Below are 13,061 nucleotides of genomic sequence, written 5' to 3' on the forward strand. Positions count from 1 at the left end.
TGCATACCTAATTAAATAATTAGGTATGCATTTTATCAGACTGATTTGTATTGGCAGTTCAGTGAATCAAAGATCATGTTAATCTAACACCATCTTCCGTCGGCATTAGCATGTTGTGGATGTTGTGGTTTAACGGCAAATCATTTATTATTTTAAAGGCAACAAAGACAAGTAACCCTCCCACAGTAGGTGAGGGTCTGGTTCACTGTTCTACCACAGGATGCAGCGATTTGCCACTCTGTTTATGCTCTTCAGCAGAGCTAGCTACATGCTGAGGTACCGTATGTGCACCATAAATGCATCACAGTGAATGAGAAGAAAAAAGGGATGTTTTGGCGCTGGGAGGTCATTATTTTTAATACTTAGGACACTTTGGAGATATTTACTAACTGGATGCAACGCCAGGGAGCAGCAAAAAAAATACATAAATAAAATAAAAGTATAATAATTTCAAAGTCATATGGTTAAACTTTCCAGTCAAATTTAATAACTCACTCAAGTGAAGGTGCTGGAATACTATTCTGGATCCTTCTGGCCCACTTTAACCCATACAGATAATGTTTTTGTTTTTTTTAATGCTGATTTTATTTCCACATGAACCATCACACATACAGTGCAGTACAACTAACTTTGGCTGATACATTTATATTAAAACAGGAAAGCTGGTATTGAAAAAGTAACAACAACAAGATACAAGATGTTAATTGTTAATGTTAATTTTTACAACTGATAACTTAAAAAGTCTTAACACTGACCTTCCTGTTGAAGAAAAAATAATCTAACATACACACTGTCAGCACACCATAAGTCAACGTGGACAAAAAAATTTACAATTTAAATTACAATTTGAAGTAAAGCTCCATCAAAGCGGTTTTATTTTCAGTCAAATATTATAATAGACAATACTTTTCTTGCCTAACACATCATTATAAGCTTAGAAAAAACCCCAAAACAAAACAAAATGTGTTTTTAGACTCTGTTATTCAGTATTTAGTACACAAATTTTTTGCAATGAAGTTTTTTGGGGGGTAAAATATAAGACAAGAATATAAACAAAGACTAATTAATTTGAGTCTTTGTTAAGAAAAGTCCCTCTGAAGTCTATATCAACTCAATATCCAGATATTCCCATAAAGTCTAATCTAGCTACTGATAGCAACAGTACTGAGTTGCATGTTGTAAATTATCATGCTCCCTACTAAAAATCTATGCTTATATGTACAGTGCAGATGCAAACACATGGAAAGTGGTGATTATGCATTTAGATGCACAAGTGTATGCCAACCAAAGGGGGACTTTCAAAACACATAAGAGTAACTGTGTGTCTCCAGGAAAATCCTCCATGCTCTTGAGACTGCTGGGAGACACAGAAAACCTTCTGGCAAAGGCATGTGTTGATTTCTGTGCAGCTGCTTAAGGCTTGAAATATTGACCTCTACTACCAGCAGTAATAATACTAATAATGTATACTTTATTCATCCCCGTGGGGAAATTACTTGTTTTTCTCTGCATTTGACCCATTCACTCAGTGGGCAGCCACTAAGCAGGCACCCAGGGAGCAGTGTGTAAGGACGGTATCTTGCTCAGGGGTACCTCAGGGTAGCCGTTCAGTGGATTCGAACCCTCAACCTTCCGATCATGGGACGACCACTCTACCTACTGAGCTATCCCTGCCCTATAGTGACACTGACCCCAGCCAAATACAAAACTAGTGAAAAAACAGTTTAAGAAGAAGAGGAAGGCAAAAAAACTTAAAAGCTGTAAAACCCTTCTGTGTTATTGTAGGGTCTTTACTTTACAATATAAAGCACCTTGAATGTTATTGTGATTTGGAGCTATATCAATAATTATTAATTGAATTGAGTAGGTTGACTCATTGCTGCCACTCTGGTGCACTTGTTATTAAATTCAGTAACACCAAAGCAGCTGAAACTGATTAACAAGCCCCTTTGCAACTTAACTGACCCGATCAATATCACAGAAGTTTAATTGAATTGAAGCTATATGCTGATTAAAAAGTGTTCCTTTAATTTTTGAAGCAGTGTATTTACAGAATGGTAGACGGTAATCAGTAAAGACTGTTTAATGTCACATCTTAAATTTTAATTTTATGTATTGTGCTTATTTTCTAAAACTCTCCCTTTGACTTCATCACAAAGTCCATTTTACTTGCTGTTTCTGGAGCTTTTAATTACAACTCTTTCTTCTTATGAACAAATCGAATCATCAGTTATTACAAAGGTTATTTAGCGGTTATGATATTACCGAGGTTTTGCAAGCTGCTGCACATAATTTGGTATAATGATATAAGTTTAAAGATAACTGGAACATATGAATGCCGTTATTGTTTCTTCTTATAGACTTCTGTTTTTTTTCCCAGTTAAAATGAGTGTTTTTGTTGTTGAGAGGAGATGAAAGATAGTAATCTTCCAGCTTTCACTGATTATCATTTTTGGCTTTGGCCATGGACTCCAGTCGTGTCTGTAGTTGCTCTATCTGTTGAACCAGATTATTGAAACTGGTCTCATTATAAAGGTTTTCGTATGTTATCTCTAACTGGCGTCTTTGATCACTGAGGTTTTGGTATTTTGTCTCTAACTGGAGTCTTTGATTTTCAAGGCTTTCATAACTGGAGCGTAACTTATTACTTTGATCACTAAGGGAGTTATATTCACTTTCTAGCTGGTCCTTTATTTTAGAAAGATCGTTGTAACTGTTCTGAAACTGGTCTTTTTCTTCAGTCAGATTGTTGTAACTGTTCTGTAACAGAGTTTTTTCCATTTTCCAATCAGAGTTGCTCTTGGTATCTGCATTTGACACATAAACAAATAAAGAAAAAAATCAACCAGTTATCTCCTTAGGGCATCATCAGCATACCAAAAAAATACTCACATAAGAAAACCATATAAATGAGTCCAGCCAGGAGGAGAAGACACAACAGAGCCAGAAACACTATAGCAGCTCTGCAGGAATCCTTCTTTGCATGTCCAGACGCTGAAGAAAACCAGAAATGTATTATTTGTTTTCTTCCAAATGAATGTACGTTTTATCAAAGCTTCACATCACATCTATTAGAGTGAGTTGAATTTTGACATGAGAATAAAAGCCAGCACAGCTTTCATCAGTACAAGCATGGTTTTCATTACCTCAGCGCAGGTTTCAGTTTTCTCTTGAGGCTACCTTACTATTTGTATCCAAATACAAATAGAATGCAGTATTATTATTAGCAAGCTATGATACTGTTACCCAAATATAATCTAGGCATTGCTAAATTATTTAATCTCATTCACTTGAATGTGTTTCCCATAATAAATGTTAGACTAATAGTGATAGTGGTAGGCTTTCTTGGGTATTTATTTGGTAATCACATGTTATTCATTTATCTTTTACCTTTTTAATATGAAATTAATTATTACATTGTTTTTATGTCATTAGTACAGGGCTGAAAAAAGTTAGACCACATTAATTTTTTTTTGCTTTTTCTTCTTTAATGTGGGTCAAAGAAGAACAATGATCATCTTTTTAAAAAGTCATGTTCTAAATTTATACACATATTTGCACACTTACCTCAGCAGAAGTTGATCATTGCAGAAGCGTACATGAAAAATTTTTACTGTGACACTAACTCAAACCCAGTCACCAAATCATTGTGTACTTACACTGCATTATTTACACTTACATGCATGACATACCATATTGTTGCCTTATTTCATACACTGTATGTATTAACTTGGTTAGTACACATAGTTTTCTGGGGTTGCCAGTCACAAAAATTACACTTCTAAGCTGACTCGAATGGTTTCTAAACCTATGTGCTGGATCTAACAATTATTTCTTTGCAGTGTTATCACGTCTGTCAACACCTGGGTGAAAATTATCACAAAAATTCATAAACTTTCAATCAGGTTTTCAAACACATGTGTTATATTCCTCAACAGATGTATTACCTGAGGGTGCAGCATCAGTTTGGTTGTGAAGCAACACATTACCATAAACATTTTGTGAATCGTGTGTCTCCCACTTCTTCCTGCTGTGTTTTCCTGAAAATCCATCAACATTAGCATAGATATTATCCATTTCCATTCTAGAACTGTCGATGTCTAATGTGAAGGTGGCAGTTTGTAGAGAGTGCCTGTCTAATACTCTAATAAGGAACACCTTCTAAAAGAGGCCCAATTATGTGTGTCTGCTCAACAGGAAATTGATGACTGATGCAATTATTTTTAAAGGTGACTGTCTTTTTCTGTTTAACCTGTTTGCAGCAGCTACTTGACTGCCGCTTCTATTTTAAATATACCATACAATACCGTATTACTTTATTTATTAAGCACTTTTAAAAACACCACCATGGCCTATCAATATCACCAAACATAAAAGACAAACACAGGCCGGAGGGTAACAGATATAGAAACACAAAACAGCAGTAGAAGTTAAACAATAAAGGAGTACACAAAAAGTAACTCAAGGTCACTGTGAACTTTTCAACTGGTCCGAAGGCCAGGGCGTAAAAGTGTGTCTTCAAAAGAGATTTAAAAATGGCAAAGAGAGAAGTCTGATGTGAAATTGTGAAAGCTCTATCACCTCTGAGTTTGTGTTGCATCTTTGGAACGAGCAAAAGCATCTGGTCTGCTGATCTTAGAGAACGAGACGGGACATATGTTTCCAGCAGCTGGCACAGATAAAAGGGGCCACAACAAGCCTTTTAAAATAGATTAGTAAACAAACTGGAAGCCATTGAAGGGAGGCTAAGATTTGAGGTGGCATGATCTTGCTTGCTTGCACCACATAAAAATCAAGCTGCAGCATTTTACACCAGCCGTAGGCAAGCAATGCAGGCCTGGCAAATTCTGATAAAAAAGTACATGGCAGAAAGGTTATAAGAGCATGCATTAATCTTTCAAGGTTGCATTTGGACAGAAGAGGCATGATTATTGGTAAATACATTTATTGACCGTTACATACAGTGCTTTGAAAAAACAATTTGTGCCCTTCCTGATTTCTTAGTTCCTTGCATTTTTGTCACATTTAAATGTGAGCGTGTAGGTCTATTTTGAGACCTTGGCAAAGTGGTTACTCTTTGGAATAACTTGTACTTTTACACATTTGTTTGAACCAATTATCTTGAAATCTGCAGTTGTTTTATAAATGGATCCGAGAGACTTTCTCAACTTCTATCTTCCACTTCAATCTACAACTCTTACATCTTCGGTGAGTTCTTGTTCTGAGTATTTGTAAGAGTGCTGTTAAAGTTGTCCTTGTTATGCAGCAAAGAAAATTCAACATGTAAAAAGAGAAATTGCAGACAATTAAACATACCAACCAGACTTTGTAGTTAGTTATTTTAGTCATTTAAGATGTTGAACTGTGTGATCAAACTTACTGCACTTCACAAATTGTGTGTGTGAGTTTGAAAAACAGCAAAACTATCTCATCAATATCACATGTTCATATGCACATATGCAATATCACTGCTCACATATGCAGTATGCAGTCAAAGGATTGTGAGACAGCTTTTAGGCATTTGCACATGAAATGTGATTTTAAGCCTTCAGATGAGGAAGTGTATTTGCACGATGTTACTGGCTTACTTAAGAAACCAGTTTCTTTTCACAGATCCAGAAGTTTTGATTTTCACATGGTATGTCATTCCAGCTGTTTTCGAAATCAAAAAAATTTATTTCGACACAGTCTTCATTTTTTCCTTCAAAACCATTGGGTTCATCAGGTCCCCAGTAACTGAAAAACAAACAAAACAGAGAATTTAATCCAGGATGCATGCAGCTCACTATAATGTGGACAAGTTAGAAAGTTAGAAAATTCAAATAGCTTCCTTAAATAAACGGCAGTATTGTAATCTGGCACAACAGTATGTGAGGGCATTAGGCTACGTTCACACTGCAGGCGAAAGCGCATCAAATCCGATATTTTTGACCCTATGCGACCCATATCCGATCATGTTATGACAGTGTGAACGCGCAAATCCGATATTTTCAAATCCGATCTGGGTCACTTTCGTATGTGGTACTGAATCCGATACATATCCGATGTTTTAGAAAGCGACTGCTGTTTGAACGGTCAAGTCGCATTAAATCCGTCTTTTACGTCACCGACACAAGACAGACGCCAATTATCAGCTCCGGAGAAGCGCCCGAGAAGACATCGCGAATGCTTCCTGGCCATCCCGTGTAGATGTCAGTGAAACTGTTGGGAAGACAGCATTGGAGAAACGTGAACATTTTATTTGTACTGTATAATCTGCAGATTCTGACAGAAATCTGCAACTATCCTTTGAAGCACCGCTTCTCTAAAACAGCAATGGGGATAATTATTAGGTTATCTACATTATTATGTAAATAACAAAATAACTTAAAGCAAAAATTGGGAAACGTAAAGTCCGAAGTCTTTATATTAAGGGCCATCAGTCACACAATATTACTTCTTTTGCGCATGCGGGCCGCTTTGAGCGTTCACACTATAGAGCGCGTTTGTTGTCGCATTTTATTTGTAGTGTGAAATCGGAATTGAGCATTAAGACCTGCAGTGTGAACGTAGCCTTAGTTTTGCCACTGATTAAAGTAGAATAAAACAATAATGTATAAACCTTTTGCTCAGTGGAGTCCCATCCACCCATTTCCATGTCCCTTTCATGGCTGTCTCAGTTAATCCAATCCACATGACTTTTTTAAAGTTTCTTGTAAAGTCCTAGCAAATCAAAAGTAAATAATTAATTAATGGAACTAATCACGTATTTATGAATTTCTTTCCATTATTATTACGTCACATTCACAAACCTGCTCTTCTTTGGTGTTGATAATTGCCAGGTCTGCACCTCTCTGTAAACAGTCGTCTCTACTGTCTTTCCAGGATTTCGCAATAGAGGAAATATAATAGAAACTTGGGCGGAAATAGACCCATCCTTGTTGAAAATATTGATCTGTTGTTGGAGAAAAAAAACAACATTTAATATTTCAGAGATTAACACATAAATTTACATTAACAGTTTTATTCTAAAGTTCGGCTCCTGTTAAAAATTAGAACATTTTAAATAGTCAGCTTATGTAAAAAATCTCTTTAAGCAAAATTATCAGACTTCAGAGGCAGTCTTTGCTTTATTTATTTGTTTATTTATTAATTTGCTGTGATCAGTATGTTGTCATTTAGAGATGATATTCCTAATAAGGTCAACCCAGGGCCTTTGTGGTCACAGTTCAAATGCTTTGAGTCTTCTTAAAAGGGAAAGTGTTTGTTTTTTAAATAAAAGATAAACCAAGAGGCCGCAAGAATGCTGAACATAAGAGGCCTAAGAGGTATTATAGACTGCGAAAAGCACAGCAATTTAAGCAGAGTCCAAGAATAAGAATTATAAAGCTGGACATGAGCTAAATAGATCTCCTTTAAGTATTGTAAGTCTTGCTTACAGCACTTACACAATGTTTGCTAATGAGGAAGGGCCTTGCAAGGGTAAAAATAGTCAAATACAAAAAGTGAGATGTAAAACGCTGTAACATGTTAAGTTTAAGTTGGTGTAAATTTTCATTTAACTCTAGATGGTGAATAAAATCATGCCGCCTACCACAGAACAAAATCCTGCTGTAACCATTTGAATGTAAATATCATTTACAGCTTGAGAATGTTGCATTAATTTGATTAGCCATAAAAAAGACTCATTTATTGTAATATATCCTACATGATACCCAGGTATACCAAAGTGTTGATATTATTAACCCTTAGTATATATACATATATGTGTATGAAAGGCCTCTTTACAAAGTTTACAAACTCATGCTTACCAGTGAGGTTTTTCAGCTCTTCGGTCTCCACTGTCTTAATACATGATGTTTTACTGTCTGCAAAAGCAGAAACATGTTGTCAACAGAATGTAAGACAAGCCCTCCCTACAAAAAAAGCCTAAAATTACTTTTTCTTCAAACCGATACTGGAAAACATTTTGTGTCACAGCGAAATGTAAGTACCTCATGACTATGGCTTTATTTTGAGTTTTTTGGTACTCAAAAACTGAAACATGACTTTAACTGGAAAGTCCCTTTCTTTTTCTAACGCAATCTTTAGGGGTTCTTTGGTTGCATTTTGACTTGATGTTTTTGAATCTAAACTTCCCCAAATCTTTTTTCTCTGTCTGAATGTCAAACAACTATTAATTCTAGCAGTACATATTACAATTCCTTGCCCTCAGTATTAGTGAGCTAAATGAAAACTAGACACAGGACTACAAATGTTTCATCTTGTCATTAATCAATGATGTACACAGTGATAAAACAACAACAACAACAACAACAACAACAACAAAAAACAACAACAAAACTAAACTAGGGCAGTACTCTGTTCCAATATCTGATTTGTAAAAAAAGTGTTTAAACGTTTAATTACGCTACTTACAGAAAGCAAAACGTAGGGAGATGTTGATGGCAGCTTGGAGGATACACAGGAGTCCAAAGCTAACAGCAACCAGTCTGGCTAGTTTTCTCCCTGCAACACAACCATATAAAAAGTCCTCTTTAAGTAGCCTCTTTAAAGAAACAGGTCTGCAGAATTTTTGGGCTAACCTTACTCATCGAAACCTGACAAACTCACAAAACTGAAAGATATCTGCATTTCCATGTTTTCATTTAAATATTAGGCGAATATGCAGTATAAACAATGATTGTTTGGAAAGTTATTTTAAATGAATTTTCTTTATGTGGACGATGATCCTGGTAAAAGCATTTTAGTTGAAAATTATGGGGATTAGTTATGTAAAAACAACTGTAAAACTTGAAACAGTTACATCAATTTGCGAGCATGGTGGAGTAAGAATGTGTAATGGTTTTGCAAAGGAAAGAGAGAACAGAATGCAGAAGATGGACACAGCATGGCACTTCTTTCCCTGTAACCCACGAGCGCCTTCGATGCAAGTTTCTGTATGCTTATGCTTTTGTAGTATTGATGGTCTACATTTTTTTTCTGTGCAGTTCTGTGAAAATATTTTTTGTTGTTTACTCAATTGCTCTGTATATAGCTATACATCCCATACCCTGGTTCACACATTTACATCTATCGGCAATGTAGTTTTTCTAATTAACCTATTCCCACTAACTACATGTCTTTTGACTGTGGGAGGAAGCCTGAGTACCCACGCAAACACGGGATGAACATGTAAACTCCACATAGAAAGACCCCAGCCTGATGGTGGAATTGAGCTCAGGACCTTCTTGCTATGAGGCAACAGTGCTAACCACCGTGCTGCCCAAATAAATACAGAAGAGAGAAAAGCTCATTATTAGCTCACAAAACAGCAAAATCAGTAAGAGTTTTCAATGCAAATTATGTATACATCAGTAACACGTGTACATCAATTATTGCTTCATTTAAAATATACCTTTAAAAATGTGTTTTTTTCGTTGCTATTAAAGAAAAAATCAAAATGATTTATTTCTTACCTGGTGCAGCAGCAGCAGCCCCTTGGCTGTGTTTATTAGAGCGACTTCTGTCTGACACATCAGGCAGATTTGCATAATCCATAGTAATCTCTAGTTGCTCTCTATGGGCAACTCTTGCCATCTTTTAAACAACTGCCTGGAGAGTGTCAGTGATGATGTAGAATCCACTTCTTCTTTTATACTTTTCTGTTTGCTTGTTTCCTCTTTCTGTCCTTCACTTTGCTCAGTATTACATAGGTTTTACCCTTCACCCCCCACTTCCAATGGACCAGTTCCTCTGGGGGAACACCCAGTGTTCCAAAACCAGTAATTCTATTGGGGGTGGGGGGGATTTGTCTGCCATAGTTAATAGTGATTTGTTGCAGGTGGCAGTTTGTCTGTAGTATAGGGTCTCCCAAGGAAAACTAATGCTAAAAGCAGTTCTTTAGAACACTATGGAAAAGGCAACAGTGGTAGTGGGTCTGGTAGTCTGGCCTTTCCCGATGATGATCAGCCAGGGCACATGGGCCAGCCCTGCTATGCATCCACAATCGACGGGAGGAACCATAGGAGTTTGATCCAGTGTGGATGAGGTGGTGGTCAAATTTGGAGGACTCAGTGATTTAATCTATTTTAAATATATTTATAACTAACCTTTATGGATTGCTTATGAATAATTTATGCAGAATTGTACCTCGAGCCTTTAAAGTGCAGCTGTTTTCTCTTTTATTTAATAAATTCCTTTGCTTCCTGTAATACCTTGTGAACCTTCTTCCTTTTTTTTAAAAGTAACCCATAAATAGGGTTGGACTGGTAATTTGGTATATATAAATAAAACTGAATTGAATGAGTCATTATATATATTTTGCACTTTTTACAGGCTACAAGCCAGCCTATAGCCTGGAATTATACAGGCTACAGGCTGGCTTGAAGGGCAACTGTGCACTGGCCCTACAAGCACTGATAGCAGCCCACTGGTTAATTTTTATTACGACAATATATTGCCCAATCAAATCTAAACCAACCTCTGTGTGGCTCATAGCATTTATATTTTATATTTTTCAGACACATAGCGATATCTTAATTGCAGTGAAACCTGATATTGTGAAAAGCCCAATTCAGCATAATGACAAATAATATGCGATAAATTAAGACCATACAAATTATAATTAAGGACAGCATTTACTCGTTTTGTTAAACATGATAATATTTAGCAAGTCATTTTAATATTAATGTACTTAAGTCTTTTAAAACTAGAAACACAAGGTCATTTATTAAAATGTTTGTTTGCAGAATTGTAGATGCCATTTACTAACAGTACCATCGACGGCAGTAAAAATGTTGTGGTTAAAAAAGGTTGTGAGGCCGCAGAATAAATAAATAAATGGCAAAGATTTTTCTTCTTAGGCATGCAGCCATGTGGGAAAAGAATAGCAACAATAAAAATGTTTTGAATGGTAATGCTTGAGGTGACAAACCAAAATTTCCAACATTGCATAACTCGCAGTGATGGATGACAAAGCTGAGACTACGTAATCTTCCTGATGAAGCAACAGAGTGTGGTAAAAGTTCAGTTTTCCAAATGATTATCTCAGATAATTTACAGAGGCACAAACAGCCAGGGATGAAGTTTTAAAAAGTGAACATTGAAGGCTAAAAGCATCAGACAATCAGGGAGAGCTAGACAGGAAACAAAACTGACAGGAAAGAAAATGAACCCTACGAATACTACGATTAATCATGAATCAAATCACAAAACTCAGCTGATCACTAGAACCCAAAGTGTGAAACAGCAAAAGACTCATTTTACGTTTGAATTTAGTGTCAACATTGACAGTGAAAACCAATTACCTAATGGTTGATGTTGCATTATTTGGAAGTGGAAGTGTATAGGTAACAGACTGATGTAACACACATCATCAACTGTGCAACTCCAACAGTCACACTGGGCTCAGGTGCACATGTTCAAGTTTCCTTGAGCATGACTGTGAAAAAGACTGCAAAGGTATAACGAAGACAAAGAAATAGTACATGCAAAAAGGTTGTGAGTTGCAATTATCTCCAAAGCAAGACATGCTTTAACGCTTAGATTGAGGATGCAACATTCAGTTTGCATCCTAAACAACATAACAAGACTTAAGGATGAGAGGGACAGGCTTGAAATGAAACGTTATAAATTTTTTAAAAATTTTTTTCTGTTGTTGCCCACAGGTTGATTACGGGAAATTTGGGGGTTTGTGTCTAAAAATTGAAGGGTTTTTAAAAAATGCAAAAATAGTTCCTTATTATACAAATGTCCCAGGATTTTTCATGCAATGACTCCTGGTGCATATTGCTAATTGTATTTCAGAATCAATTACTAAACAGGTATTTATGTATTTGATAACAGTATTAATTCCAATTTTGCCACTGTGAAGAAAGGGTACAAGAAATAAACGTTTAAAACTTTTTAAAATATTGTATTAAGTTAATGTATTTGATCAGGCAGTTTAGAAGAGCAAATGTGAATTAATTAAAATGTCTAGTACTTTAGGCCATAGAGTGTCTTTTCTGAAACTAGCACTAGGAGTCACTAGAGTTATTTGCACAGTATGATCCTAGTTTCAGCTTCAGTCTAGTCTGATATGCAAGTACAATGTACAGTTTAAACATCTAAATAGAATACATGATTTATATTCATAGTACAGTAAATGCCACTGACACATTTCCATCATTGTCTTGTCTGTGATTTTCTTTTTGTTCTCTCACAGAGTTGAGCTGCGGTGCGTCTTCTCAGAATCAGAATCAGAATCAGAATCAGAAAGGGGTTTATTGCCAAATGTTGAGCAGGTTTACAACATTAGGAAATTGCTGCGCAGTCTTTCACAGTGGAGGGAAGTGAACTAGTTACTTCCTCTCTAACCATCTGCTTTTGGGTCCGGTTTTCAAACACACCGGCAAACCCCGCCGTGAAACTTTCATTCAAATAGCATTATATCTAAATAGATGAAACAAAAACAAATACATACATGGAAACATGGGAAAAAATAAAATGAACAACAATATATTTGATATATTGCAAAAAGACTAAAGTTGTATTAAATACTTTTGGGCGATACAGTATGATACATGATGACATGTCACATGGCCTGCTTCTTCCAGCTTAAAGTAAAGTGCTTCATGCTGAACTGTGTAGTACTTTTTTTTTTTTGATGGATTTAAACATATTTTGGACAGATTATGTGTACAATGCAGCGAAGGTCTGAATGTTGATTGTACTTGAAAGAGAAACAGGGTATCATCTCTGTGACAGTGGTAAGAGATTTTATATTTTTGAAAAATAACATTAAGACATTTGTCAAGACAGTAAGGCAGTTTCACAAATCCAGTGACTAGTTTTTAAGCAAGTATGTCGTTCCATTTGAGTAACATATCACTGTTGTAATTTAGTAACTTGGCACAATCCTCTTCGATATGTTCGCCTCCTCCATTGTCAGGCTGTGGATGGTACCAGTAGCTGTGACCGGAAAAAATTGATAAAAGGACAATGTTCTAGTGAAATATATTTTGCACTAATAATAATGGGAAATAAAGTTAACAAATAGTGTATGAAGTTTAAGCTTAGAGTGAAATATTTTAACTGTCAGCAAACTGGATATACTGGAT

General features: G+C 35.9%; 1 protein-coding gene across 1 annotated transcript; it reads right to left on the reverse strand.

Annotated features, from left to right (window-relative positions):
* Window positions 1-4,928: 4,928 nt before the first annotated feature.
* Window positions 4,929-9,610, reverse strand: LOC309709321 (CD209 antigen-like protein A). Its single transcript, XM_082537881.1, has 6 exons — window positions 9,438-9,610; window positions 8,398-8,487; window positions 7,791-7,847; window positions 6,792-6,934; window positions 6,602-6,702; window positions 4,929-5,736 (listed from the first exon to the last, which is right to left on the reverse strand). Exons 1-6 carry the CDS (start codon window positions 9,556-9,558, stop codon window positions 5,589-5,591), a joined length of 660 nt encoding a protein of 219 aa, XP_082394007.1. The 5' UTR covers window positions 9,559-9,610; the 3' UTR covers window positions 4,929-5,588.
* Window positions 9,611-13,061: the final 3,451 nt, after the last annotated feature.

This window comes from Aulonocara stuartgranti (assembly GCF_965226115.1).
Source record: "Aulonocara stuartgranti genome assembly, chromosome: 6".
Lineage (NCBI taxonomy): Eukaryota > Metazoa > Chordata > Actinopteri > Cichliformes > Cichlidae > Aulonocara > Aulonocara stuartgranti.